The sequence below is a fragment of the Varroa destructor genome, unplaced genomic scaffold (assembly GCF_002443255.2).
Source record: "Varroa destructor unplaced genomic scaffold, Vdes_3.0 BEIS01000005.1, whole genome shotgun sequence".
Taxonomy (NCBI): Eukaryota; Metazoa; Arthropoda; class Arachnida; order Mesostigmata; family Varroidae; genus Varroa; species Varroa destructor.
Genome location: NW_019211458.1, coordinates 6,837,420 through 6,849,799, shown reverse-complemented (window position 1 = coordinate 6,849,799; position 12,380 = coordinate 6,837,420). Strand labels below are relative to the sequence as shown.

The 12,380-nt window shown below is 38.8% G+C and overlaps 2 protein-coding genes across 7 annotated transcripts in view; both read left to right on the top strand.

Annotated features, from left to right (window-relative positions):
• Positions 1-12,380, top strand: part of LOC111251477 (secretin receptor-like) — a 112,434-nt gene that overhangs the window by 91,834 nt on the left and 8,220 nt on the right. For 5 of the 6 annotated variants that reach the window (XR_015328793.1, XM_086990639.1, XM_086990638.1 and 2 more), the window contains exons 5-9: positions 1,348-1,507; positions 1,628-1,688; positions 5,751-5,817; positions 6,104-6,195; positions 8,575-8,713. Coding sequence is in view for 5 of the 6 variants with exons in the window: in XM_086990639.1 (XP_086846765.1) it covers positions 1,348-1,507; positions 1,628-1,688; positions 5,751-5,817; positions 6,104-6,195; positions 8,575-8,713 (519 nt within the window). In the remaining variant the exon portion in view is untranslated. The remainder of the gene's footprint in view (positions 1-1,347; positions 1,508-1,627; positions 1,689-5,750; positions 5,818-6,103; positions 6,196-8,574; positions 8,714-12,380) is intronic. The other variant, XM_086990642.1, reaches the window with a different exon arrangement.
• Positions 9,303-12,356, top strand: LOC147755222 (uncharacterized). Its single transcript, XM_086990654.1, has 2 exons — positions 9,303-11,440; positions 11,924-12,356. The coding sequence occupies exons 1-2, from the start codon at positions 10,856-10,858 to the stop codon at positions 11,942-11,944; spliced, it is 606 nt and encodes a 201-aa protein (XP_086846780.1). The 5' UTR covers positions 9,303-10,855; the 3' UTR covers positions 11,945-12,356.

Here is a 12,380-nt window from a genome sequence, read left to right as displayed (position 1 = left end):
TAGTTACGGTTAATTTGTTTCAATGCGCTGTCATAAGCTTCGTAGCTGTTAATAGTAGATATCGAGACCAAACATTTTGTTCAGCGGTAGCAATTCATAGTGTACGATCCCTTTTCATCAAACGCGTAATATCATTTTCCTCGACGTCAGCCTGGGCACTGCTACAGATTGTGGAGCAATTTTTTTAATTTTCGTTTTTATTTGCACATTATTGTTGTACGTAATCTAGCTTTCATGACCCGTGACAAACAAATCGAGTTGCGTTTCTGTCAAATTTGGCAGATGGCATACGCTCTAGCAAATTCTCTATGCCGATTTTTACAGGATGCTGCCTCTTTGTGCTGCTTATTCTACGAACGCATTTCGACTATAAACAGTAGATAATTTTTTTTGATAAACCTAGACAGCGATTGTGCCTTTGTCCTAATAAAATTGTAGAACATAACTAGCGAAAATTTCCTTCCACTCCCTTAAGTCTGAATGGAGGTATTTCCACAACTTCAACACATTTTTTTACTGCCAAATGTACGCTTTCGAACGACGCGACTCATATTATCGAAGACGCACGGCTTTACAGCCATCTAACTAAAAGAAAAAAGAACAATCAATAATATTAATATTATTATCGTTACCTTAAGGAGGAGAGAGAAATTATGGACGGTTGTGTAAGGATGGATATCGCTGGACGAACTTTTTACGCATTATGTTTTTCACGGAAGTACTTACTCGATTGTATTAAAAAGTGCTGTGAACGTTATAAACGCAATTCTGTTGAGCAAAAACCATAGACCATTGGCGGAAAACACATTAACAAACAATTGACCTTTTACATAACGAGAGTCTTCGACTCTAAACCCAAACGAGGCTATCGCAGTAGATGTCGACCAACGGTACTTACTGATCATAAGCGTTAGCCAAAATAAATACTCTACCAAATTGAAGCAAGTCTGTTCAGATGAGGCAGGCGGCGAAAGGAGCAGTCAACTCGATAGGCCTCTCTCGGTTTTTCCGACGTCACGGCCCGTAAGGCTTAGTAATTAAAGAAACGTATTTTTCAATCATACGTTCTAAAAAAAAAACTACCGAACAAGTCATATTAAAAAACAGTCGTACGATGCAGTGCTACGGATTTACTGAAAAGTCAAATTTGAAAAGCAGGTCCCTCGAACGCAGAGCCCGAGCTACCCGGAATGGCAGCATGGTTGTGCTTTCATGTGAAATATTCGTTAACGCTTTGTGAGGCACGATTTCCTATTTAACCTCAGCAATTTTTTGTGTCGTTCAGTTTACAGTTTCGAATATTATATTAGCGCGTTATTATTATTATTATTGTTGCTTGTGCTCTAGAGTTATGCGGGATGCCGCTGCTTCATGGTGTTATTTCATTATACCTTGGCCGCCAACTACTGCTGGATTTTAATGGAAGGCTTCTATTTGTACAACCTCATCTTCATGTCGGTCTACGCGGATAATTCCAAAATCACCAAATATGTCACCATGGGCTGGGGTAAGTTGGCAACATTCAATCAACCAGTGACTTAAAAACTAGCTACATATGAACCTAAGGCTCACGTACCACATTTGTGTTACATACATTCATTTTTTTTTGTGTGTTTGATTTTTCCAGGCTTGCCAGTACCCTCCGTATTAATTTGGATCATCGTAAATGCAATCATGAGCAACACTGAGTAAGTGAACCCCTTACTGTTAATCAATCATCCGTCCATTATCCGGATTTGCATTTTTCAGTGCTTTGCTTAATACTGCCAGTAGACCATTCAAGCTACCAGCTTTCAAATACAGACCTGCCATATTTGATATCCCGTATACAATGGCGGAACGGCAGCTTATCGCGTATAAACATAGCATCCGTTTCTACTGTATTCAAGCTCCGCTCCAACAAGTACCTAAGATTTTTAATCAGTTCAAGAGAAATTCGCAGAGCGACAAATGTTATTGTGTGTTTACATTAAGTGTAACGAGTTTATGTATTAGCAACATCCGCGGTTTTCGTTAATACAGCAAGTGAGATAAACACTTCATGCGCATTATATATATTACTACTGTTATACTTACCTGCACGGTTGCCTCGAGTAAACAATAGTTGAATCGTTTTTAAAGGAACTAGGCTGAAGAGATAGAAGAATATCAATAATAGAACGTGTGTTTCATCAAGTCGAACTCTTGAGCAATAGCAAGCAGCAACAAATTTATATTTACTTTTCGTCACTTTTATCAACCTTCTCTCGACGTTTCTTGTCGTCAGAAATTTTCAGCTTTGGTATTGAACAGCCAGTTATTGACACCATCTTCATTCTCAAATGTACAGTTACGAGTTTCATTTCCAATAATTGGAACAGGTGGCTGCCTGTTGGCGTGAGAAAACTGCAGAAGGCCTCCCGCGCAAGCCCCTGCAGGGCAACTATAACGATGTTGGCCATGTGCGGCCTGCTATTGTCGTGCAAAAGAATAACTTTGTCTTGTCTATTTGACCTTCTCTGTCAAATAGCTTCGTTCCATAGGCGCAATTGGACCAAATAGAACCTCTGGTCCCATGACGGCACTTAATCTGTTCGTTCTATTCACGAGGTTTGTGCCAGCCGTTTTGCTTCGAGGGTGCCTTCAAGGGGTCCTCGTCGACTTCGGATAGTCGGGCGGTATGAGCACATTTTAGCTCCAGGATGCCATTTTTGAACGTTGTTAGCGAGCTTTTATCATTAGTCGTACGCATACGATTCGGATATTTGACTGCCTTGGCAGTTGTTTGACTTCGGCAAGAGTAAAGCAGGTGTCGAAAATGGCATCTTTCTTTGTCAGGAGCATTTACTTTTCGAGTCTGAACTTGCCCTACCATTTCACATATCATCGGGCAGCGGGATGATAACAGATTTATTCCACCTTCAAACTGTGTACAGAAATGTGAAAAGGAAGAATATATTTAAGAATATACTACAGCGACACCATTTGAACTACAATAGTTAGTTAACATATAACGCTACGTACTTTCGATCCCTAGTCGGGCGATTCCTCTCTCGCTAGAAGATGTTCAACAAGGTTTCAGGTAAAGCCCAATTCAGACGATCGTATTCCTGAAGTTATTACTTAGTTGAATATACATTATAAGATGAACATACTCATAATGATGGGTTGTTTCATTGATATAAATTGTAGTACGTATCGTTGACAGGCGTTGAAGCGGCGACGTCTCGTCCAACGTATCGGCAGCGATCGCATATGAAATTCATCGGTAGTGCAGACAACTTCTTGGACGTAAATACGTTCGCTCGTAAGGGAAAGGATATAAAACGTACTTAAAATGACCCTATACATGCAGTTAAGGAAGTAATGTGATCAAAGGGAAAACTGAAAGCATATGATTTAGCTAAAACCGCATGATACGAAGTGAGCTAAGTATATTGGGAATACAAACATAACGCACTCAAGTTACAATACAGAGATTTATTTTTTCTCTTTTTTAACTGAAAACGGCTTTCCTAGTAGGTGAACTAAAGTGAACGGTGCCACTTTTCTAATGAGCACTAGAAACAAGAAGAAGGTAACAAAAGTATATGCCATGCAACAAATACACTACGTTTGTGAAGACTACACCTACCGCTGCTATACCGGCTGTTTAAGCATCATGCGAATGTGCGATTATCAGCCACTGTTTTTGCAGGTAACAGCGTTGCTATAAATATAATGTTTGATATATTGATTTTCGTCTGATCCTGCTAACATTTTCACAAATCCCATATCTTTTGATTATGTGGCATTCGGGTTCAGTTTTCGATTAAATATGTTTTTTACGTTTAGAATGGCCACGGTGCGAGTCTGTGGGCAGCTTGGCCTATAGCATTCATTGTCATATGCAGTTGTGATAGTGTATCGTTCTTAAAAGGCACACGTTCATTATATTTCAATTTAAAAAAAAAGAGAAAAAAGCACAGAGTAATATCTATAAAATCTCCTTTTCGAATATATTTATTCTTCAGCATTTACCGAAAACGTGTCTGGCCTGAGCATTTTGAAAGGGTAGAGACCTTTATCCGAAACCAAAACTGAATCGTTCGTATAGAGACATAGCTCACGCTAATAATAATTGCAAACCCAACCGCCCGACTTTGCCCCAGGTCAGCTTTAGCATTGTGGTAATGTCACATCAGGCATAGTCCATTCAGTCAATAGCTATCCCGTTGCACTGCTGCATTATTGCACTACCTGTCTAAGACTATTCCATCAAATGATATATTTAGAAAATAAATTCCCTCTTAATAAGTTACTACTAAAATTAATTGTATTTTCATAGGGGGAATATTAGCTTAAAAATAAAATTATAATTTATTAATCATTAGGATTTATTTAATCATTAGGAGTTGAATGAAAAATTGAATTCTATTCTCTTGTTTACATCGGCCCATTCTGATAATGGAGGCTTTAATAGGGTTACAGCCAATTCAAGATGGGCTGCAGCTTGACTACTGACTGCCAGAGTCACAGCAAATTTTGTCAGACAGAGTGGTACTAGTTCTTTTATTTCATAGCTGGCCTGTTGTTACAGTTATTAAATTTTTATAATTAAATGAATTTATGGTTGCCATCTCTCAGGCACTCAAGAGACTCTTTATTCCAGTGTTCTTTTCCCGAGTTCCGCCACATGACACAAAACTGAACCCGTTCTTCCTATTAGTTACCCTGCTGCATTTCTACTATTCAGGTTGACCTCATTCTAAATTAGTCGGTTTTTGTCAAGTGCTGCTTTACTTCTGAGTACAATCTCCTTATGAATAGCTTCCTACGCACTTCTCCCAGTGACTTTATCCGTTCAGATAGTAGATAGCCTCCTCATTAAAAAAAAAGCATCTGTCTCCTGAGTGAGACTTCGAACCCAAGAGACAGAAAATAGGTCGTTGATGTCATCAATAGTAGATGGAGCTTTTGGCTACTTAACATTAATTTTTTTTTAATCTTTATAGAAATATCACCATCCGACACAAACGATATTAAACAACAAGTGAGTGCTCAACGGATGCGCAATTATATCATTTTATCTTTATGTTGAGGTTGAAAACCTAACATGAAGGCGAATAGATGACGTTCGACTTAAATTTGCAAATCGTTAATTCATCCGATACTTAAGACGTAACGTACGGCTTCCATTATCAAACGAAGGTTCGTGATCCTAGATCACCATGTGTTTTTAAACAGAGAAACACGTTAACTGCTGCGGTTTCATGGCAGCAGGTTGATTCGTCAGGCCGATTCACCGCAAACTTAAGGACTTTGTATTCATAGCCTAACAGTGTCTTCTCAAACTGCGCCAACAACAAAAAGAAACAATCTAACCACTTTCTGTACATCGATCCTAACTGTATCGTAAGCAATCACTTAGCAGACGCATTAATTTTAATATTATATTAGTTCGATCGTAACGGGTGAGCATACGTTATAGTAACCTAACAATGTTCACTAATCGCTCATAAAAATAGTACGACGATCCAAGTATTATAAATGTTATGTTGCATCTCGTGAACTTGAAACACTATGCTTAGCTTCAATCGAACGTTCGATCTAGCCTCTTATCAATTGTTTTCAAAGGAACGAAATAAAAAGCATTGTAAAAATAATGGCGCTTGCTATGAGGTGCTTTTGACCGACAGTCTCGAAATGAACTTCGAATTTTTCTAAATTGTCTACGGTTGTTTTTCAATGTTGCCAAACAATTAATCATTACAGTTATTCTTCGATTTCAGTTGTTGGGTAACGAGCCCACTAGCAGTGACATGGATTCTTCGTGGACCAATAACATTTTCAATTGTTGTAAGTATAACGAGAATCCAGATTGCTTGAAGCTTATCATTTATTATCTATAAATTTGCAGATCTAACCAACGCTATATAGTTGGGTCGATAATACGTGTTTAATCTGTGAATAATCGAAGGAACGAACGAAGGAAGGGATAGTCATCGTCATGATGGTGTGCGCTCCTTCTACGCGCTTCTGAGCTAGTCGATCACTCAGCCATACTCGTATAATTACCATTCTAATGAACAGAATGGCACACGTGAGCTTTTTGGTACCACTGATATCTCCGTTACAATTTCAGTTAAACTTCTTTTTCTTCCTAAGGATAACTCGGGTGGTATTTTTGAAAATGTCCTCAGCATCCTTTCGGGAAAGTCGACATATGCGTTACAGGTGAGTTGATTAAACTGAATGCAGCTTTAATGGATAATTTAGATTAACGCCGTTCGGCTATTGGCGAAAGTTGAACTTAAGAAATGTTTCTTGAGTAAACGTATCTAAGTCGAAAATCATGCCTAAACATTATATGAAAAAGTGATAATTAACAAAAGGACAGGTTTAATTGTTTAGAAGACGGGATTCACGCCGGATGAATCGACTTCTAGCCAGTTCACTTATAAACCTCCGGAAGTGAGGAGATACTTCACAGTACAGGTCGGCAATGTTTTTTTTTGAAGGACGATTATGTAACGTTAACGTAGAGCTCTTTGTAGATTTCTATCATGACGTACTGGGCCCTGAAATATTTTTTAGTATTGATCATTATCGTTTGCAGCCAATATAGCGTCCTGAGTATCTTTAAGAGTATACTTTATTAAGATAAGCTCATAATCTATTAAGCTGCTAAACACCAGCTCGGCCAATTCTTGACGAATACAGTGAATAGTGAGCAGGTCCAAGTGAATTCCATCACGTCATGGCGTACTACAATCCAGTGAGTGCAGGAAAGAGTACTATTAGTTTCATTATTTATGAAGCCGCATTAACAAGCGACATTTCTCTTCATTTAAACATGAAATATAGATAAAATTCACTCCGAAGCTGAAAATCGCCTATGTTAATTTAATTAGATATGTTTGATTGACTTCAAATTAACGAGACGACATTTTACATAAGCTCGATTGTTTTTATTGAACACAATCGTATGAAATGTTCAACGGAACTCGTCTATCATCATCATTTTGTATATGCTACTGTTAACATTTCATATCTGTTTGGCTCTTGCGCGTAGGGACTTAACCGCTAGGGGTCCTTCAAAATTATTTTCGTCCGGAAGCATATGAACAGCAGCAGGTACTGATAATGGCAAAATTATTGTTCTTAGTATTACCTTCCTCAATGCTGAGTTCAGGTTAGGTTAGTATCGGCCGTACGAATATCTGGATGAACGAAACAGTTTTAAGGAAAAGTCCGCTCTATGAATTGTTGAATATGGTCTCGTGATGCCGGCAGTATACACGTATGACTTTGCATTTGCAATTTCCCATGAAGACGGCACGGTAGATCCTTAGAGGATCAGACCTCCAGAGCAGCTCAAGAAAGACTTTGAAACTTGTTTGAAGCTTTCCAGATAAGATGCAGATACAACGCACTAATCACAAATTATCTTTCGTGCTATAAAATTCTGCACTCTGTGTGTTAACAGATCGTTAATCGGAAATGTTATGTTTGTATTGGATACTTATGCAGGCTTGGCGCTGTAGAAGACTCTACTGTTATTACGATAATGAGGTCATTTTTCATATAATTTGAGTTTAAATCAAACGTTATTTAGTCCGATTGGATAATAGGTTCCTGCGGTCTTCTGTAAAATTTACCTGTCTTACTTGTCTGACGTTAACTTGTGATATACCGTTAGAAAATGCTGCAATATCACCTTGGAAGGATTCGTCAAAGGTGGATGCCTCAATTGGTAGGAAGTGCATTTTTGATATGTTCTATATATCATTTGTCCAGTGTACGATAATGTCACTGTTGTTGAAAACACTGTGCAAAAGTAGCCTGTCAAGTCTCAAAATCGTGTCCATGACCTGGAGGATGCCCCCGCTCTGCCGGCGGTATGAGTTTAATGACGCTCATCTAAAGGCACTTTTGAAGGAACACGGCCGACAGACCACCTGGCAACCGGCTGAGAAAATGGTCTGCAGCCACAAGACTGTTGTTAACCGTCTCAAGTACTTTAGGTTTTGCAAAAGCTTGGAACCTGGGTACCTCATGAATTTTCTGAATCCAACAAGGAATTACGGCTAAACGGTGCATCTCAACATAGCGTTCAATATTGAAGTCACGTGGCCGATTTTTACACGAAATTGTCACCAGTCATGAAAAGTGGTACCTGTAACTCTGCATGAACCAGACATCAAAATGAGCGGCCTAGGGTTCAACCGGACCATCATCCAAAAGCGATTATGCTATTGTATTTAGTGGGGCTGCATAGACCTGATTCACTGGTAATTGTTTCTTATGGACTATAAAATTAATCGGCACGCTTGTCTACTTCAGTTACATCAAGACAGCCAGACTATCTACAGAAGGCGCAACAGAAGAGATCACTTGATCTTGTTCCATGGTCACGCACGCCAAACATCGGCAAAAAAAGGACCGCGGGAGCTTACTATTCAACGTGGCACACAAGAAAAGCTATAAGTGGTACCATAACATAGAATAACCAAGATACCGAAAACTAAAAAAAAATATGGAATCTAGAGCTATATAGATTCGCAGAAAGAAATCCTTATACGTCATGAACGAAATGATCTTTTTATATTCCAGAAAATGGTTTCGATCGACGTTGTTGCTGGTTCCTCTTTTCGGGGCTCACTACACTATCCTTTTCATCGTATCGCTTATAGATAATGATCTGGTGCAGATTTACTGGCTTTATATCGATCAAATATTCTCCTCGTTTCAGGTATGTGCATATAGGCCGACATACCTAATATATGTAGATAGGCTTCAGTTTCTAATAAATGTTACAAGTTTTACGCCCGGTATTGCGTTTAAGTGTTGTATCAGATAACAGTAACCTGTAAAACCTAGGACAAGCATTTCGTTATAGTTTGTATTGGATTCAATTTACAAGATGGTAATTATTCCTGTTTCTGCGAAGAGTAGCAGAAACAAACCCATACTTCTAAACAACAATCTTAAGAACTGATCGCCATCTCAAAATAGAATGCATGCTTGCTTGCTTTGGTACTAACTGTAACCCTCAGAATTTTGGCTGAATTTTTCTCTATCTGCTTCAATCTATTATAAAAAATGTTTTGCTCCTAGAGACGTCATTCTAATAAAGTTATTTTTCTCAAGTGGTCACGTAACATCAGCCTTAGGTACGGGTGTGTCTAAAATTGAAAACGCATCTACTCCACCTGCAAACCCCAATTTTTTTCATGACTGTAAGCCAATTTCTTCCAGTTGCATACTCACGTTTTTTTTTTCACCGAACCCGCGGCATAGATTCGGCTTTTCATTTTTATATATTGGTTCTGCCCCAGATATGAACCACGGGATATCCACGAAAGGGCACTTGGCAAAACTGGGTCCATTTCATTCCTCCGCCGAAACCCGCACAGGGCAGGCCTATATTACAAAGTGTCAGCTTCGACGCCAAGTATTGTACGTTTCTTTCTTTTTGATCCGAATATCTCGCCTGGCTTATCTAGTTTTTTCCAACAGATTTATGAAACGGCATACCCCTTGCTGAAAATGACCCAGCGATAACTGCGCCGATATATATACAACTCACGTAAATTCCCACACATTACGATGTTTTTTTTTTTATTTAAGGACTAACTGATCCCCCATATTGACCATAGAATAGATAAATAGAAATACTTATCCAAAAGTACTTTTAGCTAAAAGAGCAATGCAGTACGTAAGAAATATAAACACTTTTATTACTAACAGAGAGACAACTTTGTATGGCTACTAATAAAAGTATAGCCATATCTACGCGAAACAAACCTTTTGCTTACAATGTTCATCGTTGCAATTTCGCAGCGAGCTGGATTAACGAGCGACTCCTCTCAAGTAGGTTGTGTGGGACTCGTAAAGCTTGCAACCTTAGGCAAGTTTATTATTATCTCTAACATCAGAATTATGTTGATTTTGTCAGTAATGTTAACGAGGGCGAAGAGATATCGTACCTTTGAAAAAAACTGGACCGGTAAAATAGGAAAAGTAAACATTTGTTTTGTTTCATACAAGGGAAGGCCACTGATGTGCTCGGTCTGTCCGGTTGGGTGCAGCTAAACTATTCATTTAATTGAATAGAACATGGTTAGCCGTACCCCCAACAGAGGAAAACCTTGAGCAACGCATTACACACGGGAAAGATGGCCTTGGATATAACCACAATAGAATACGATAAACGTGATTAAACGTAACACCTCTATAGATCTTTGTAAAAAGCTACCTCTATAATGGCCTATCACGTTAGCTTAGTATAGACAGCACGTATATTAGATGACTGAGAAAACGATTTATTAGCATCTACCTAAAGCATTCTAAATAAATGCAGTCAGTGGTTGGAGTAGCGCATTCGTTTTTAATCGCGCAGGTGTAGCACTAGGAACGCTTCAGTGTCACGCATCGGAAGATAACAAAGGACCATGATTTACGTATGAATAAATCAATAAAGCGTCGTTCAATGGTACCTTAAACTCTTAGTTTGCGGCCTGGTTAGACGACATAACTGGTCACATTTAGTTGTAAACAACGATGATTCTAGATTATGACGAGTATAGAAGTTCAGTTCTTGCCTATTTAAAATGGACTTCTGGCTATCTTTAGGTGGACAGTAGACATGTGGGCATGTATGTGCACAACAAGTAGATTTCGATATAGATATCGTGCCTAATGTCATAGTTACTCTCCCAGAGTCATCTCGCTAACCATATGACACATGTTAGGCAGCCGAGCCTAATATAGGATCTCAGTGTAGGGGGGTTATATCTAAGGCTTTCAGGAAACAACGTGCACTGGGCGTTCATATACGCTTAGTGACATAACCGTCCCGTATACCACAAGTCATCTTTTCCCAAGAACAACGATGTCTCGCCAAACGCAAAAATCTGTATCTAATCCACTTCCAAGAATTCAAGATGATGCGCCACCCCAAGAGTGTACAGACTTGGTTCCTCTGGAAAAAACAGTTATCGAAGGAAAAAATCCGGAAAAGACAGCTCCTGAAAAAATGGCTTCTAAAAAATCATGTAAGGAGACACCAAACTTAGGTCAAGCAGAAGCCGCTAATCAGAACGTCGTGGTTGCTGTAGAGGACCAGGTTCTGAAAGTATTGGCTGCGGCAACGAGCAGTCGGAAACATTCACAAGATCTCACAATAACGTCCGTCAAAGTTATCGATAACAGGGCTCAAACGCGAGAAAAACGGAACAAACAGTTTAGAGAGTCTGTTAAAAAGTCACTAAACACACAAAACTGGACTGCCGCCGAAGGTGAAAAGCAAGCGAGGACGTCATCCGCTGCTCGAAGTCATCAGGCGTCGAAGCAGCAGTACAGCCTTTCGAAATCTCGGCAAGCCCAGTCGAATACCGTTTATGGTGGATACTCTGAAGGTTGTCAAAATAGGTGCCTGGATTCAGATCTCGAAGAGCTGTCATATTTAATATCACAGGTATGATAATTAGCTCTTTTCATTTAAATTTACGCTGCAACACTTCGTGTTTCGGTGAACATACGTTATTACAGTGACAAAAATATGGCCGCCTACCTGTAAAGTAGTGATCAGAAGATGGTTTTTCAATAGTACTTTGAATTGTATGTTGTTTGAGCCAGTGAGGCGAGACACGTGCTATTGCATAATTTATGTTCATGTATGGGATTGCCTACAGACCTTTAATATTATTTACAGAAATCGCATCACAGCGCAGTAATTTCGCGCTAAGACTCTTTCACAGAACGTTCGCTGCATGCCATATTATAGAGAAAAAAAAAAGAAAGGAAGAAAAGAAAAGAAAAAAACAAAAAAAAAAATAACTAGTAAAACAACCATGATGAATGTAAACTTTTTTTTTACTAAAAAACTTTAACAAAAATCACCTTACAGCGACATTTTCCTAGCCTCGTAATCATACGTGTATAATTGATTTGTCCACAGCGATACGTAACGGTGGACTGACTTCGTCGTTTGAAATTGCAGACCACTATTTTTACAAAGGCTATGACGCACGTTACTAACCCTAAAGGAAAAATTAATTAAATTCTAGCGTTCATTTTGAGCACTTGTGAGTGTTTTATGTTTATAAGTCAAAATACGACCGATAGATCGAGAACCAAACTATCCTAATGCTTAATGAAATAACATAGTAATCACCAAAGTAAGAGCGTAACGTCTTGTATTGTATAGCGTCAATGATTAAATCGCTACGTTAACGTCTTATCTATCAAACGTGCTTTTTGATTAACTGAGCTATAAAAATCGTTCTAAAATAATTTGAAATGTGGAGCAACTAGAATAGGTTCAAATGCTTGCCATTAATAGCTGATCGCATTGAGGACTGTCTGAGAAAAACTCTGTCAAAGATATCAATAGATTTTTCGAAACTTTTGTGATG